The 18,422-nt window shown below is 40.5% G+C and overlaps 1 protein-coding gene across 1 annotated transcript; it reads right to left on the bottom strand.

Moving 5' to 3' along the window:
* Positions 1-5,605: 5,605 nt before the first annotated feature.
* Positions 5,606-17,958, bottom strand: LOC143106585 (arrestin domain-containing protein 1-like). Its single transcript, XM_076270917.1, has 7 exons — positions 17,657-17,958; positions 9,509-9,631; positions 9,263-9,313; positions 8,417-8,571; positions 8,067-8,249; positions 7,712-7,888; positions 5,606-7,446 (listed from the first exon to the last, which is right to left on the bottom strand). The coding sequence occupies exons 1-7, from the start codon at positions 17,802-17,804 to the stop codon at positions 7,168-7,170; spliced, it is 1,116 nt and encodes a 371-aa protein (XP_076127032.1). The 5' UTR covers positions 17,805-17,958; the 3' UTR covers positions 5,606-7,167.
* Between the last annotated feature and the right edge of the window lie 464 nt (positions 17,959-18,422).

The raw sequence follows: 18,422 nt of genomic DNA, 5'->3' as shown, positions 1-18,422 counted from the left end.
TGGAGCTGGCAGACAAGCTTGGACCATCCCTTCTATTGGTTGAAGTCCACAACTGACACGACTAACAATCTTGTCTAACAATGTGCAATGTTTAGGCATCATGAGGGGCGTGCTCTCGCTCATGCAGAGGATGGAGAGCAACTGTAGCGTCTGGCTACAGCCATCTTGTTCCCAAGAGGTTTTAGTATCACATGACATGGTGACGCGCCAGAGAAAGTCAGACAAAAATAGATAGCCAACACATTAGTCCAGTGTTAAGTCAGTGGTGTGCAGCAGAGCCACATAAGGTCAAACACAACCAATTGGGTTCATTGCTCATTTATTTGCCTGTTGTTCCACTAGGTGGAGCTACAGGCCACAGATCCATATGGAAATATTTACTAGATTTTCTATGACATGTGGGGTTACGAGGAGGTTATGTGCTAAGTTATAGCTCAAATCGTGTAATTTACCGCCCACTGACCAATCAATTGTCTTAAAAACAAAGTTCTCACGTGTTAGTCAGGGGGCCTATGTGGTTTCTGTGGGATTGAAATGTTAATTTTTGGAGAGTGGTTGGACTGTCTTTAGAGGTCATTGAACATGGATAAAAATGATGTCTCCATTTTGTTTACCTGTTTTAACCCTATTTTTGTGAAATTGTATATTTCACTATAATTAACACCATAAATTTCGCCTAAATTACTGGCTATGTTGAATAAAGTTCACAAAACAGTTATTTTCTTATTTTCAACAGTATGATTGTATGTCAGTATTATGATTGTATGTCAAACAATTAGAGATAAGATCAATAACCAATCAGTTTCACGAAATACACATACTCCATTGCTGAAAGATAGCAAAATCACAGAATCACAGATGAGACCTCAAACAACATTTAATTCATTTACATATACACAACATATTAGATCTCACCTCCACAATTTCCTCATCAAAATCTACAACTAGTCTACTAAACCCTATTTGTACTCACCTTCTTAAGACTGGTCTCCCCTTCCTGGATAATGTTTTGCTCTAGATTATAAATAATTCTATCAGGGCATGTACCGCAGTCGATTAAGACATCTGTTATTAAGCCGTCCCTCAAAAAACCTAGCCTTGTATCGATACTGGTCCTCCTGGACCTCAGCGCTGCCTTTGACACCATAGACCATGACATACTATGACTATACAAAATTGAAAATTTGATAGGCATCAAAGACTCAGCACTCGCTTGGTTTAGATTCCTAACCGTCCTTCCTAACCGTCAACAATTTGTACAGGTCCATAATAAACCATCTACCCAGATTATGGTAAAATATGGAGTGCCTCAAGGCTCAGTACTGGGGCCCCTGTTGTTTAGCAGATGATACATAACTATACCTCTCCATAAAACCTGATGAATTAACCCCGTTAGCCAAACTTGACACATGTATAAGAGATATAAAGACATGGATGACGAATAATTTCCTGCTTTTGAACTCAGAGGGATCCGGCCGCCTTGTTTTCTCGATCGATTCGCTCGACGTGCACACATACAAATCTTTTTGCTCCTATTATATCACCTAGACAGGAGCAAAAGTATCGTCACTCGTAGAAGCAGATTCGAGCACTTGTATCAATTGACTTGTAGTCGTGCAAGAAAATCAAAGCGATCTGTAGAATTTTATTAATGACAAATTATTTCACAGATGCACAACTTCGGATGCATTCGTTCACATGTGGGTTTACAAATGCACGAATGTTGTGCATGTTCTCAGATTATGAAACACGGATTTGCAAATGTGTTTCGCACGATTGGAGCAAAAGTGTCTAGTGCGTGACTCTTGAAAGTTGTGACTCACAGGATAGGATTTGTGTACCTGTAAAAAGGATTTGTGAACCCGTAGCCCCTATTTTGTGTTAACAAGATATAAAAAAATATGTACAACTTCAATTTTACTGTTACACATTTATGACTTTAGTGTGCACATGCAAAATCTGCAGTTAAATCTGCTCGCCACTTTTGCACCCAATATACCTTCATAGAAGATGGTCTAACACGTCTTTTCTGAAGACACTGAGTCCTGCCTGCTTCACATGATTTCTAGTAGGGAATCTTGCATGCTGCAGATGCTCACTGTTACAGGTGGATTTGTAGCAGTTCCTGTGCCAAACTGCTTTGTTCTGTTGTAAAATAACTGCACTGTAACAATGTAATCGTTGGCTGATCTGTGATCCCCATCTCCATACTCTCTCATGGACAAAAACAAGAAATTTGGCATATGTCTCTAGTGATGGGTCATTCACCAGTCCACACATATCTACCACTGGATACATAGCCCAAAATCTGTTTCTTTTAGAATATGTGTGCCATCACCTGACTAACAGAAAGACACACCTCAGAATATAACCCAACTAGACTGTGCCACCATGAACTATGAAAATGTGCTTGCTCAAATGTAGAAGGCTAGAAGGTCACTAATATCACCAACCATGAAGAACAGAGCACTATGTGCTTCAGGTTATTCGGTATTCTAAATTATATCAGTAGTAGTGTCTCTCTTTCTCAGGGACCGTTCGTTATTTATAAACGGGATCACCGGAGGGATTTTGAGTTCTTGGATCAATAGTTGCATAACCCTCCCCTACCTGAAATATAATTTTCAAAAATGACATGACCCTCCCCGGCTAATTGTCGACGTGTTCCGTCATCGCTCTTACACGCTATGCTATGGTAACACGTCAATATGCTACCGCTCTAAAATGAACCTCTGCTTTCTGATCTTACACATCACACTTCACCAAGATGGTGGCCATTTCAGTAGATTTACTCCCTAACATCGTTGTGGAAACACAATAAGCATGGAAACTAAATACACACTTCCTGCAACTGCATTAGCCTAGGCTACTTGAAAAGTTACTCCTCTAGTAAGTATTCACATGAAATAAAACAATAAAGCATTGAGACCATTCAACAAAGCACACTGGGTAATAACTAATTCAACACATGAACTTGTTGCTATGGACTCGTCTCTAGGCTTCCTCAGTCATTGTAAAGCTGCCGAAGCTGAACATTATCCAAAACTCAATTTCTCAGACCAGCGTCAATTTGGGAGCTTGCTATACACTCCTTCCTTCTCAAATGACTTGAAAAAGGCCGTTTGCACAATTTCACAAATAATCACAGGGACCGAAAAATACCTAACATGCCAACTTTTTCCGGGTTTATCATTTTAACGTTTCCCTGCTGTCTTGCCGTTTTAATATTTTCCCGTAGAATATCCCATATTGGGCTACTGTAATACTCATAACATTAGTCCTGCATTCTGGCCTGTCTCTGTGTTGTCCTGTTGTTACCCCTTGCCCTACCAGTGAAACAGATGTATTCAAATCACCGTTTTGCTTGCTTGAATGTGAACTCAGAGTAATGTTAACCTAGGCCTATTTAAGTTAACGACGTGGTTGTCGTGAGAGCAAGATGCATTAGCGCTTGCGGTGTTCGGCCGTAGGCTATGCCTACGTGCGCACCTGCCAGGCTACTCAGCTAGACAAAGAATTCCCCCTGTATATTCACTCCAAGTTGGCCTACCATAACTTACCAACTACACTGTAGACCATAAACTGGCTATTTATATGACCAAATGTATTTGTTCAACTTTATGAAGCAGAATTACGCACTGCTACTTGGAACGTAGGCCTAACACATTTTTGTTGGCAGGAGAGAGGATGACAGCGATTAACAAATTGCACTTGTTGCTGGTTACCAATAAATACTATATATTTTTTGCAAACAACAAAAACAGAAAGGATGGAGACAGCAAAGCTAGAGATGGGCAGGAACAAGGTCAATTGGTAGAAATGCTTGTCAAAACGTTAGGAGCTGGATGTGTGACTACACAGTTAGGCTACACGGTAAACTACAAGTAAACCAAAGTTAAATTTAGCTTTTTTAGGGCTGGATAAAGTTGACCAAATGGATATAGGCTGTTAGGCGTGAATAAAGGCTACTTTGTTGCTCCAACCCTTCCAACGTTAATGGGGACGAATGTTGACATTTTCCGTATTTTGCGTGAGAAACCCGGGAAATCTCCCTTATTTTCATTGTTCAATGTTGACAGAGCTATGGAACGAAAGAGAACGTTATATGGCGACAGAAATCAACAATCAAACAAGCCACTTTGATTTTTTGCTGTTTTCATTAATAGATAAGATGGGTGACCCTCCCTCCTAGACAAAAAAAAGTTAGGTGACCCTCCCCTCAACAAAGAATAAAAAGACATGACCCTCCCCTATTTTCCTCCGGTGACCCCGTTTATAAATAACGAACGGTCCCTTACACACACACCTGTCTGTTTGTCTATCTGATCCTTTACCCTTTCTTTTCTACACACTTACATAGGCTACGGAAGGCCTTTCAGACTTCAGCTGGTACTATGTAAAAGTATATTAAACTTGATTTAACAGAGATCTCTGCACTTTGTGCTCTGAATGGGTGTGGACAAGAACTGACAGAGCAGGCTAGGCCTACACTCAAGCACACTAAGATGAATTGTTAGTATTGATATTGAAGTATTATTTTTTTAAGCGGACAATTTTGAGAATTTTAGGCACAATTTCTTGTTAAAGAGATCAATCATCAGCCTAAAAATGTTTTATAATGTTATATTGTTTATGTGGCCCACTTTTTCACACTACCTTGTAGAATATCTTTGTTTTTTGGCACCAAACCCTATGCTATAATACCAGCAATGTGAGGTTTATGGACAAAACACCAAATCTGACCTTTTCTGAATTTGACCTTTGATTTGGGTCCTTCAAAACATTCAAAAAAAAAAAATGGAGACATGTTTTTTTTACTCTTAAGAACCCCTAGAACAAAGATATAATACTCTCCAAAAATTAACATGCGAATCCCACAAGCCCCCAAATTAGACACATAGGCCCCCCTACTATGTAGGATTCTGTCATATATCTTACAGGTGGAAAGCCCGCCTCTACTAACATTATGGATCTCGAATGCGCTTTAATAGTGCTGTGCGTGCATATCCCACTATGGACATGCATACCATACAACAACTGATAACAATTGATTTATTTGATGTTATAGGTTAGACACAAAAAATTACCGCAGTGTAGATTAAGCTATCGCTCATGAATGCGTAAGTAATTGTTTTTATATAGAGGCGGTCTTGTGCGTCTCCACGTTTCACAATTGGCCAACGTCATCCCAACACCGAGAACGCGCACAGATCTGAGCTGAAAGACTAGTTTGACAAATATATCACATAACTGCTATCGTAGTATCACTTAACGTATACCCCTGAGTCAAGGCTTTGTGAAGCCTCGATATGTCTTCATAGCCTACAGTAGATATGTCTAACGTGCTTCGTAGTATACCCCACTGACATTCAGTTGTCTGCCAAGATGTCATCACAGGCATTGAGTCAGACATTGAAGGAAATATGACATTGGACAAAAAATTTCTTTGCTTCAGCTGACAACCTTCCTCTTATTTGAAAATCATTCTGTGATTCATTTGCTATGTGAATAATAACTCATGCTCACCATGTAGATATACTTAGGTAGATAGTTAGGTGAGACGGGTGATAATAATAATAATAATAAGAAGAAGAAGAAGAAGAAGAAGAAGAAGAAGAAGCTGCTTTATTTGTATAGCACCTTTCATACACAGAATGTAGCTCAAAGTGCTTTACATTTGGAGCATGTAACACAATAATAGAGTCAGTCAGTCATTATCAATCACTTTCACTTTTCTTCATTGCTGTGGTCGTTTATGATCCAATCAGCAACATATCAGAAATATAGAAAATAACATGTAACACAATTATAAAGAGTCATTCCCCTTTGTTGCTGTGGCTATTTATGATCCAATCAGCAACATATCAGAAATACTATTATACTACTATAGATATATAAAGGCTTTGCTAACAAATGCTTAGGCCCCGTTGATGCAGACTCCAAGCAGCCAGCTTTAGCATGTTCTTAGCATATGTCGTAATTATTTGACTTTATACACAGACATTTAAGACTGGCAGCCTTAACCCATTACCCCCCACAAGCACGCCATATGGCAACTGTGGCAAGGAAAAACTCCCATATTCCAGGAAGAAACCTTGAGCAGAACCTGACTTAATAGGGGAGCCCATCTGCTTCTGGCTGGCTGCGCCCTCCAATGGCAGCAGAGGTAGAATAATCTGAAAAAGTAGTCTACAAGATAAGATGAGTTAACTAAAGGCTTTCTTATACAGGTATAGGTGGGCATGCTGCTGGTTCAGGTGTAGCAATACTCTCAGTGTAAAAAGGTATGATCAAAAGGCACCGCTCTTACCCCAGTTAAATAAGGCGTGAATGTATTAACTTACAACTAGCTCTTATGACCAACGCTCATAAGAGCGGGGGAGGGGAGCGGTAGTATGTTTATGGCAATGTATTGGGGGCAGCCGTGGCCTACTGGTTAGGGCTTCGGGTTTTTAACCAAAGGGTTGCTGGTTCAATCCCCGACCCAGTAGGAAAAATGTGGGTGGGAGAAGTGGTTGAGCATCCACGGCTGAAGTGCCCTTGAGCACGGCACCTAGCGCCGCTGTAGCAGGCAGCTCACTGTTCCGGATTAGTGTGTGCTTCACCTCACTGTGTGTTCACTGTGTGCTGTGTGTGTTTCACTAATTCACGGATTGGGATAAATGAGAGACCAAATTTCCCTCACGGGATCAAAAGAGTATATATACTTATACTTATGTACTTATACTTACTTATACTTGTGGAATGAATGATTTGACTGCTTATGCAATCAATGCAATCATTAGGCAACATAACCAATATTAAGCCTGGGTGAACCCATTAGAATCTGTGAGCACATTTGAACTTGTTCCACAGATCCTTCTGGTGACCTTCCCATTCAAGCCATTTTTCAAATCAGAAGCGAAAGAAGTGTCGCCAGACAAGTGATGGGCAAGTTACTTACAAAAGGTAGCTGAAATGTAACTTAAAAGGAGAAATACGGCAATTTTGCATATACATCTCAATTTCCCGAGATCACCGAGTACTGTCAGTACGAAGAAAAAACTATTGGTAAAGCAGCCAGGCAGCTACCGCGCTACACTCTGGGGGCATGATCATGAGGGCTCATTCACATGCCCCCAGAGTGTAGCACCGTAGCTGCCTGGAAGCTCTACCTGTTGGCTGCAGCTACTTGAACACTATGAACGTTTCCGGTGACCCGAACGACTGATATAAAAGCAATTTGTGGAAGGAATGGGGCGAGACGGACCGTCTGTGCTGTGGCTGAGAGTGGCTCATGGTCATGATCTCCTTGGCCTGCGGCCTGCCCACCTCCGGGGGCTTGTGCTCCTGCCCAGCAGGGGGGGCACTGGAGGAGGCAGAGTCGCTGGGATGGGTGGTGTCCACGGCAACATTGCCAATGAAGATGGGAAGAGTCAGTAATACGTCAGGGGATTTCAGCGAGACCTGCATGGAGGAGGAAGGGTGTGCTCAACAGAAATATACATAAATGTTATTTACAAGTAGGCACCCTAATTATAGGTGGTATTTTTTAAACTCTCACATCTCACATAAAACATGGTGTGACAAACATGTGAAGCGGGGAGAGAGCCTCTGCACAGAAATATGAACAGACTGGAGATGCAGATTAAGTGCTTTTTGCAAACCTGAGAGGGAAGAAACGGTCACAGATTCACTTAAACTGATTTGCCCATGGTACCACACTACTAACCTGGATGTAATATTCAATGGTGATTAGTCCACAGCCCTCCAGAGTGGAGTGAGCAACAAAAGGCACAATAATCTGCTCCTTCCACTTGGCCTCCGTCTTGGCCTTCACGCCGGCACCCACCACTTTGGCAACGGTCCTCAGGTCATTGATGGACCTTTTAGTTTTATAGGTTACTTTCTGTTCACATCGATATCACAGGATCATAACACAATGACAAAAGATTACCCATCGGACACCCTGATTTGTGACGTTCTCACTCACACTCTCTCTCTCTCATATACACACACCAATATGCACACACATTTATCATCAACATAAAATCACTTTTATACATATAACACCAGTATATTTGTACCTGTATGAGGCTGGCTATCACTGTGCTTGTGGATTTCCCCGACCTGTTCTCAATCTCCATTTCTAGTTTAATGATTTGGCCAGGGGTGTACCCTCGCAGGTCACTGGTCGCCTTTAGCACAATGGTACCATTTTTCAGAAACATGTACGTGAAGTCCTTAGTGACAGAGGAGTAGCTAATATCCTGTAAATGGAAAGCACATGCCTTGAAGTCTATGCAATAGCTCTTTGAGAGATGGCACTTCTTCATGGACAATGGAACATGCTAACACACAAAACTCAAAAAGACCGCCGTATCTGTGAGGTCAACTGCAGGTATGAAGGCATGTAATCATGCAACAGATTTCTAACCTGAATATTAGGTACAGTGTTGAGGTTAAGGGGCTTTTGGATGTAGAAAACCCTCTCTGCCTTGTAGCCATTTGAAAAGTGAGGCAAGTCAACAAAGGCTCGGATTTCAAATACAGTCCTGCCATAATTACCAAAATAGGTTGATGGAGCGTTGGCTATAAAGAGACAGAGACAAAGAAAGCAAAGAAATAAGAAAAGAACAATGGGTAGAATGGTCACAATATTTAAAAAAATATATGCTCCCTTCTTTTTCTCAGAGAATATCAGGTATATGCTGAAGACAGTGTTCATAGGTAGTATTAATATTTCAGTTTTTATCCTCTCACAGTAATAGGATAGTAACAGTAACAGCATGCTGTTCCCAGAACTATTAAAAAATAGCTTTATGGTTTACCCAACCTAAAATTCGGCCAGAACATGAAAAATTAATGAGATTCAGCAATCACCCATCTATACAGAAGACATTTGTGTCTAACAGGCATCTGTTTCACTTTGAGGCCACAAATACACAATATCACTCCTCTGACCAAAATACCACAACAGCATTAAACTACTGTGAAGTACTTTACATGCCGATAAGTCACTGCTTTGTCTGGATATACACAACAGTCCACACATGATATTACAACTGATATTACACATAACCTGACCAACTGACCTTACTCCACCACCACCTCCTAAGATTGTTGCAAATAGACATGAACTCAGTGCCACAAAGACAAATCAGTGTCATAATTTCACATTCCTACCGGGAGACCGGTCTCTTCTCAAATGCAAACAGTCAAATGCACAAATGGTTAGAAAGAATTCAGTGTGTGATGAACACAGCATTATCACCACTCTTACCTGGAACGACAAACGTGAATGGGAAGGTGTGTGACCCATTGTTCAGAATGCCTGTGAAAAAGAACACTAAGTTTAAACACTAAACTCCCTGGTCAGGGAACTAAAGAGTGTGTCTATGAGTTTTACTAAATTCAAAGTTACTAAAGAGTTACTAAATGAGATAAGAATTTAATCTTGATCTAGCCTTTGAGTAAACGCATATGTTAGTTGGTGTGCCACTACTGAGGACTATTGAGCCATCAGGACCTTTGTCAGCCATTGAAATATTGCTGTTGAAGTACTGTTCCTCCACTTCCCATGATGTATCCTTTAACCTGGAGCTTACGCTGGGGCTTACGCCACTATAGCCTCGGCAGTTCACTTTGATTGCTGAAAATGAGAAGAGAGAAACATTCCACATACATGTGTCATTTTACGCAAACCAGACACAACAACAGGGTTCAAAGCTGGCCTGAGGTGCAAGAAATTAAAATTACATTACATGCTCCTCATGTGTGTGACTAGGCAAAACTGAATTACAGATATCCGTCATCACGTCATTGAAAACAACATTCAACTCGTCACACATCTTAAATGGCAATTGCAGATATCTTTAATTCAGTTTTGACTAGGCAGAATGAAAGGTGAAGATATCTCAAACGTCATTATGACTAGTGCAAATTATTGTGCAAGACGTTGCTCTTTAGTTCCGTAGCAGAGCCCATCTACTTATTAGACATTCTCTGTCCTAGGCTAATTTCCCCTCCCCAACATAATCGAAGAAAAAGTGGGCTTATTTCCTTATTTCTATGAACGGAAGAAGAATAAGCAGTCATGGCTGTAATGTCTTGTTGACATCTAAAATAACTAAAACTCAGGGACACCGTGTAGTTTATTAGACTCTCACATTATCAACTGGCTTGATCTCTGTTTCGTAGCCTACATAAATTAGTAGGCCTAGGCTACTAAATGCACCAGCACCATCTACAGGAAACTCCATTCATAATTGTGTTGGCTGTAATCGAAAAAATCAAAGCAACATTGAATCATCAATTCTTGCTGCCAGCTCCTGTCTTGCATAGGCTGCAGCATTAAAAAGACGATTAAAAACTCCTTCGCCCTCTGGCTGCTCTGACATGGTGCTAATTAGTGCTAATTACAAAGTTAACAGTTAACAGGTGCTATATTTGATGATTTGAACAACAACACGCTCTGCTCCCGCTTAAAATGGGATGCAGGCCTAATTTGCATAGCAATACAGATATCTAACGTCATTTCGCCTAGTCAAAACTCTAATTCAAGATATCTATAATTACATTTTGACTAGGCAGAATGAAAGTTATAGATATCTCCAACTTCAGATATCTCTAATCAAAACTCATTCAAGATATCTATAACTTGATAATAGATATCTACAATCAAAATATGACTATCCCTAACTCCAGTTTGAGATATCTACAACGTCATTTTGACAATCAAAATTCCATTTACAGATATCTACAATGTCATTTCGCCTAGTCAAAACTTAATTCAAGATATCTGAAAAGGAACATGTAGATATCTTGAATTGAGGTGAATTAAAGATATCTTCAACTGGAGTTATGACTAGTCAGAATCAAATTGTAGATATCTCTAACTGGAATTACAGATATCTAGGCCTACAATTCAATTGCAGATATCCGTAATTCACATAGTGGATATCTGCAACTGAATTGTAGATATCCGTAACGATAAACCCCATAGAAATGAATGGCAAATGTGGCGTCATTTGTCCTATGAAGAATGTCTTTGTGGATATCTGAAATGACAATTATGGATAGGAAGAATTCAATTGCGGATATCTAAAATGTTCGCTTTGACTAGGCAAAACTGAATTACAGATATCTGCAATACATATCCAGTCTAGCAGGTAAATGTTAAAATCGCTTGCTATAAGTCAAAACTCTAATTCAAGATATCTATAATTACATTTTGAATAGGCAGAATGAAAGTTATAGATATCTCCAATTTCAGATATCTCTAATCAAAACTCATTCAAGATATCTATAACTTGATAATAGATATCTACAATCAAATTATGACTATCCCTAACTCCAGTTTGAGATATCTACAACGTAATTTTGACTAGTCATAATTCCATTTACAGATATCTACAATGTCATTTCGCCTAGTCAAAACTTAATTCAAGATATCTGAAAAGGAACATGTACATATCTTGAATTGAGGTGAATTAAAGATATCTTCAACTGGAGTTATGACTAGTCAGAATCAAATTGTAGATATCTCTAACTGGAATTACAGATAGGTAATTCACATAGTGGATATCTGCAACTGAATTGTAGATATCCGTAATGATAAACCCCATAGAAATGAATGGCAAATGTGGCATCATTTGTCCTAGGAAGAATGTCTTTGTGGATATCTGAAATGACAATTATGGATAGGAGGAATTCAATTGCGGATATCTAAAATGTTCGTTTTGACTAGGCAAAACTGAATTACAGATATCTGCAAACATATCCAGTCTAGCAGGTAAATGTTAAAATGGCGTGCCATAGTATATGCCACTATGGATGTGCACAGTATACATCTGATGACAATCGATTTATTTGATGTTAGGCTAGAGCAGTGTTTCCCAAACTTTTTTTCTGGGGACCCACTTTTTAAAAACGACAGACCGTCGCGACCCAATTCACTTCAGATCTAACATGCAACCACCAAATAGCCTACTGCCCAAATTGATGTTTTAGGCCCTGGCTTCTCAAACTTTTCTATGTTGGGCCCCTTCAAACCATTCTACAATGGATCAGTAAAGATCAGAATAGATCAGTTTTAATGTGCATCCGAGAGTTTGGGGATATCCTCGCATGCTGTCACTCTCAGCATAATAAGTTGTTCTAAAGAGAGATGTTAGTTTACATTGTGTTGCAGACATTTGGATCCATAACACCGTGGACGTCAATTCTGATATAAACATATAGCCTATGCAAATAACTCGTCATTATATTGTAGCCTAATTGTGGAGGTTTCTTTATTTGGAATTTAAATCCGCATTTTTTTAATTGTGATTGTTTGTGCTAAGGCTGTATTGGTGTTGTGATAGGCTATGTTGTAAGACTGTGAAATGAATAAATATCAGAACAAGTAGTCTAGTCGTGATTTCATGAACCCAGAAATGTTGAGTAAGTTTTATTGCAGAAATGTCATCTATAGGCCTAGTGGGTGGAATTCAACTTGGTTGCCTAAAGTTGCATTTTGGGCAATTTGCATAATTAGCATAAATAGGCAATTAAGGCGAGGCAGTACAGGTGAATAGGGTAAAAAAATTAAATAATGGATATCACCATGAAACTTTCTGAGTTGATTACTTATGTTAAAGGAATTATCCGGTAATTTGTGTTACAACCTGGTACATTAATGAAGTCAAATAGCACAATAGACTACCATCTACAGTTCTACATTGCTGCCTTGACATTAAAGAATTACAACTTGTGCAGCATTGCACTGTCTCTCCCTACAAGCTTTAAACTTGGCTTGACTCATTCCCATAGATAGGGGTACTGATTGATAGAGGTTTTGGGATACTATGTCATGTTTCCAAGCTGATATTCACTTTGAAAACTGGGTGAAGATTGTTTTTTTCATGTTCTAGTTCTGTTCTCTTACACTGTACAATACATGTTCATTCTGACACTTCTGCAGACAGCCCATGAGTGTTGGCTTTCATGTGATACCATTTATATGTATATGGTCCTTGTGGTTGTGGAGATATTCAACATTTAGTGTTGGTATGTCAAGTTGAGCAGGAAACCAACAAATTGCCTGAAATTGCTTAAAGTCATACACACAAAAAAAATCAGCTTGACAACCACCCTAATGATCATGCTTGCACATAAATTGGATTATATTGCACATTTGCCCAAAATTACAGTAGGTAACATGGAAGAAAATGAAAGCACTTTGGGGGGAAAAATCCGCTTTTACCACTTATAAGAATATGGTGTTAAAATGGACAAAAAACATTTTCTAAGCTGACAACCTGGCTAGAACACATGTTAAGGGGTTAAATATTAATACTGGATAGGTTGTATGCTTGTACCAAAAAGTGTCCGACAGAGTTTTAATATCAGTTTTGGCCCCCTGACTATAAAAGAAAGGTGCTAGCTTCCCTGGCTGAATGGTAGGCTATAACATACCTGTCAACACTCCCGTTTTCCCCGGGTTTCTTCCGTATTTCAAGGTCATCTCCCAGCACCCTCCCGTTTTATTATTTCTCCCGGAAAACTCCCGTAATTTGCATGGCTATCAAACTTCATTTTAAAATAATTGATCCATTAAGGTTGCCAGATTGTGTATGAAATACACCCTACACATACACGATCACTTAGTTTCAATTTCAACCGTTTTGTCATAGGCCAAAACCTGGCAACCCAAAATCCAAATAAGGAAGCGGGTGCCAACTGCGAAGCCTGAGTCTCGTCGTAAGCAAGCGGGCTAGTTGAATGGCCTACTCCAGAACTAGCTGTTGTGAAATTGTTGGGAATGTAATTGATTAACACATGCATAAACTGTTATTGAGTGTTGTTGATACACTGAACTTGTTCTCTCGGAACCAAATCTGACAGCAAGCAGCTTTGGAGTTTTGGAAGTAGGCTGCAGGCAGGCAGCTGGTGGATACATAACTGGCATGCGTAAGGTAATGGTAAGGTAAAAGCAACGACCGAAATGCAGTGTTGAAACACGTGTATGAAACATATTAAATATGCAACCACAGATCCGGTATAAACAACCCCCCCCCCCCGAAAAAAATCTCCCGTTTTTGGAAAGCTAAATGTTGACAGGTAAGCTAAATGACAGGTATGGGCTATAAACTAGCCTACACAACATCATTTGTGACTATGCTGGCCAGGGGGTCAAGAGCGTGCAGATTAGCTTCGGCATATAGCATACGCCATTTTCAAATATGGCGCTGCATGGAGCATTTGGAACCAGCTCCATGCACGAAAATCCGTGTTGGGCACGAGCTCTCATGCGCGTACATGTTGATGGGCGGGTACCTATCCGGCGGCTACAGCCAAACGTTATTCAGTGCATATTTCTTGAGGATCCTATGAGAAGACGTGCATATTATGGTTGTTTATCCATCATATGACAAATAAACAAATAAAGAAAATTGTATTGATCTTGTTTCGTTGTTGTTTGTCCCGAACAAACATAGCCTAAACATGATTAAAGACAATAAATTACACAACAGCGGCATAAAGACCTTGTCTCGTTACACCATGGGTCTCCAACACGTTGCTCTCAACCTATAGCCGCCCCCTTTGGAGCTTGCCAGAGACTGAAGCACTAGGCTACTACATTTAAACACAATTATTGCCGCGAGGCATTCCAGCCTACGAATTTAATAAAAAGTAAACCATGCATAATTTAAAAAAAACTCAATTTAGGCTACTTCGCTATGCAATAAGGATTCCATTAGAGCACAGCGCACGTTCAATGAATGAAAAAGGCCTTGTCTCGCAATAAATAGCTGGAAATTCCAACACTTTTTCAACTACACGAAACTTTACAGTGATCATCAAATACCCTCTAGTTTTAAATGCCCATCAGCCTCAACATTTAACTATATAATAAAAGTCAAAAAGTAAATTAAATCCCATACCAAAACCGAAAATCGTCTGCGTTTGATAGCCTGGTATGCCGCTCCAAACAAAACGCATGTCTCACAATAACGTACAATGTAAGAAATAAAGGTCTGCCTCGAATAAGCATACCTCAAATAAATACCTGTGCTTTGCAGCCTAAGTAAATAGCAGACCCTGGACATAATTTAGGATTTACGGGAAATGCAATCATACGATGTTGGACGCCTGGCGATGCTCTGGCCGTCTACTGTGCCTCTGACACCGCTGCCTCATTTGGATGGTAACTCCACAGGTGAGCGCGAAGATTGGACGTCGTGGGTGCGTAAGTAAACTGTTTTTTGCTGAGTCCGCAGACAACATTCTCTTTAACCGTTACTTTACCATCTGCGGTGTACAACTCAAAGTAAAGACACCACATTTTAGATGAGTTGGGAACGTAATTGTCCGCTCAGGCTGACCGTTCTGTGCGTTATCTTCAATACTATCTTCAATAATATTGAATATCTTCAATACAATTTTCAAAACAGGGTGGCTATTGAGGGCTCTGGCTCCAGTCATTATTGTGGCTACTGGCTATTATTGGCTTGATTTGGTCATGGGCCAACGCTAGAATATGTTTAGAGCACCCGCTATGAGATGGCAAACAATAAAATAAAAAACAAACTAATCATAGACTGTAAAAATGCGCTACACTTGGCACTAAAAACCGAATAGTTTATTTATAGTTCGACTATGGATATTTTACGTCAAGTTCGAATGCATATTTGCAGCAGGACAGCAAGCAGACCGCTCTTAGTTAGAGCCGCTGTGTTATCCAATGAAATTAAGTTGCGCTTCAGGGCGACTCCACTCGGACTCCATGCGCGTTCCCGAGCAACTTTTTCTTCTTCTTGTTACGTGGCAAGCAAAGTATGTGCATTATCGCCACCCTCTTACTGGAGGACGACTCTCTTTTTACAGAATATCCAATAAAAATCGACGTGGTTCATGCGTCATTTCCAGCTTTAGAACTTGGCGCATGGTCAGAGCCGACTGGCGCTGGATCCGAGCCCCAGTGTTCAACATAGCTGTCACTCCCCGATGTGAGTCGCTACCCGATGTGAGTCGCGCATGCGTCACTTTGCTACTTTGCCACTACCTGTGCTGTTAGCCACAGAATAATGACATTAGCCTACACAGCAGTAATGTATTATTTAGCGTAAGGCATCACATTTTCACGGCATAATCTCTAATGTCAGTTCTAGATTAGAGGCTGAAGTAGCCTGCTAGCGAGAGACTTCTGTAATATCAATAAAAATTATGAAGTTTGTTCACTGCTGGCAAGTAAGTAAGCAATCAAGCACAACAAAGGCTGTCACTTGAATGGCGTTTGCTAACGTTAGCAACCAAACAATCTTAGATAGCTAAAACGTTTTTGAAACAGAAAAGTGAATTATTTTATGGATTTCAGTCAGATCCCTTGGCGTTATGCCGTAAAACCTATCAATCTGAGCATGCGTGACTCACATCGGGTAGCGACTCACATCGGGGAGTGACAATGGCGTTGACTATTGACCTCTCCAGAATAAGTCCCGCCTCCGTAACTTCCGTATCCATCCAACTTCCGGGCGTGGATTGTCTATGAGAAATAACATGGCGTTTCGAAATATCATACCGGTAAAACATCTGTAGGTAGCGAAGTTGAAAAAGCTGGTGGGCAGATTGGCCTACACACTTCTGCCATATAGTTTCCACTGGATTTTTTGATTGTCGGTGCCGTTTCAGTAGTATACTATAGACTATACTACTTAAACGGCACCGAAAATCAAAAAATCCAGTGGAAACTAGATGGCAGAAGTGTGTAGGGCAATCTGCCCAGCAGCTTTTTCTACTTTGTCACCTACAGAGTTTGACAGGTACGATCTTTCAAAACGCCATGTTATTTCCCATAGACAATCCACGCCCGGAAGTTGGATGGATACGGAAGTTAGGAGGCGGGATATATTCTGGAGAGGTCTATGAATTGGCCGGATTTACTAGCCTAGCCTCCACCATTCATTTGTATGGAGGGCGGGACTTAGTCACTCTCTCCAGTTATATATAATACCTCCATGATGCTGGCGACCCAGTCTTTGGGAACCAATGGGCTAGTGACACTGCAGTCTAATGCGGAAGTAATAGTCTTTAGCTGGTGCGTCTCCACGTTTCACGATTGTCAAGCATCATCCCAACACCGAGAACGCGCACAGATCTGAGCTGATAGTTTTACAAACAGGCTACATAACATAACTGCTGTATTATCACTTATACCCCGAGTTAAGGCTTTGTGTAGCTTCGATATGTCTAGATGGCCTAGATATCTAACGTGCTTCGTAGTAGGCCTACCCTTAAGCCTGTTTCCTTTAAGCCTTCCATAATCAAGCCTGTCTGTTGCGCTCCGCAAAACGTGTAGCCTAATGACGAGATGTTTGCCCCTCCTGTTCAGTCCAAAGTTCGTCTGTAAGAAGTTTAGCACTGGCCCGCAAGTATAACCTAAATTCTCAAGAAGATTGCTAATTATATTCTGGTTATTATCCAGCGTCGACATGACTGCCCCGAGTCTTCTTTAATGCACGCCTAAACACATCCCGACACACCCACGATAACTAGCCAAACAATCGTTTGTAACGGAGCCTGGAACGAGGGAGAGAATATCATTGCAGTATTGAATAATTGGAGCCCAGATGCAATTTTGTCATTTTCTAAATTTCACATTCACACGGACCGCTCTGCCAGCTATTTATCTTACCTTTGGATGGTATTGGTTCGACGTTTTTGATTTCCACGATTCCGGTAATGGTATCCCCAGGGCCATACACAGTTTTTTGGTCAGTAATGGAAATTTCGAGTTTGCCTTCATCTTTTGTTTTTTCCATATTTAGTTTTCCTGTAGCCATCTTAAAGAGGCGAAAATTATTTTTATGGATCTTACTCGTGTCAAAAAAAATAAACAAACTTTGTACAGAGAATTTCTAAGAGCCGTAAACGGGCCCTGATTTGTATCTATCGATCCTCTTCTTGGCGTCTTGGTTTTCTTCCCAACACTGCTTGTTTGCTTTCCGTGTCAGTGCATTAGCACCGCCTGTAGGGCTACGTGTGTAAAAACACACCACCAATGAGTTGTTGAGTGTTGGGATCATCTTTCCACTTAAAGATTAAAGACGCCAGAGAGGTAGCTCACCCGACCCGTATTCCCAGATAAATTCCATACAAGGTTTCGTTTTTGTTTGGGGGACAGGCTGCCCCAACTTTCTTTGTTTCCAGTTTTCGGAGCCTGGGCTGCCTACAGAGACTGTTTTTTGACAGTGTAGGGCCTGCTCACAGAATGGGCAGCTATAGCAGTCGTTAGGAGATGATTGCTGAATGTGACAAAAAATATGATGGGCTTGAAATCGCGTAAAATCCTTTACTGTACCTTTAAGGCATAGACCTTTAACACACTGAGGGGCAAAACACAGGGCAAATATGTTACTGGGCACAGGATAAAAAGGATGGCGGCACCATGAGGAGGAAAA

Source organism: Alosa pseudoharengus, unplaced genomic scaffold (assembly GCF_046254945.1).
Source record: "Alosa pseudoharengus isolate Yale_2024_CS ecotype anadromous, Long Island Sound unplaced genomic scaffold, YU_APseudo_1.1 YU_APseudo_1.1_scf_6, whole genome shotgun sequence".
In the NCBI taxonomy this organism is placed as follows: Eukaryota; Metazoa; Chordata; class Actinopteri; order Clupeiformes; family Clupeidae; genus Alosa; species Alosa pseudoharengus.
The sequence above is the reverse complement of the archived record's forward strand: the minus strand, read 5'-3'. Positions and strand labels throughout refer to the sequence as shown.

Excerpts from the sequence above, each read along its gene's own strand:
- LOC143106585 (XM_076270917.1), bottom strand. The coding sequence starts at position 17,804 with ATGGCTACAGGAAAACTAAATATGGAAAAAACAAAAGATGAAGGCAAA. Across the intron at positions 9,632-17,656 it reads CGAACCAATACCATCCAAAG|CAATCAAAGTGAACTGCCGA; the intron begins GTAAGATAAATA and ends TCTCATTTTCAG. Across the intron at positions 9,314-9,508 it reads TATTTCAATGGCTGACAAAG|GCATTCTGAACAATGGGTCA; the intron begins GTCCTGATGGCT and ends TCTTTTTCACAG.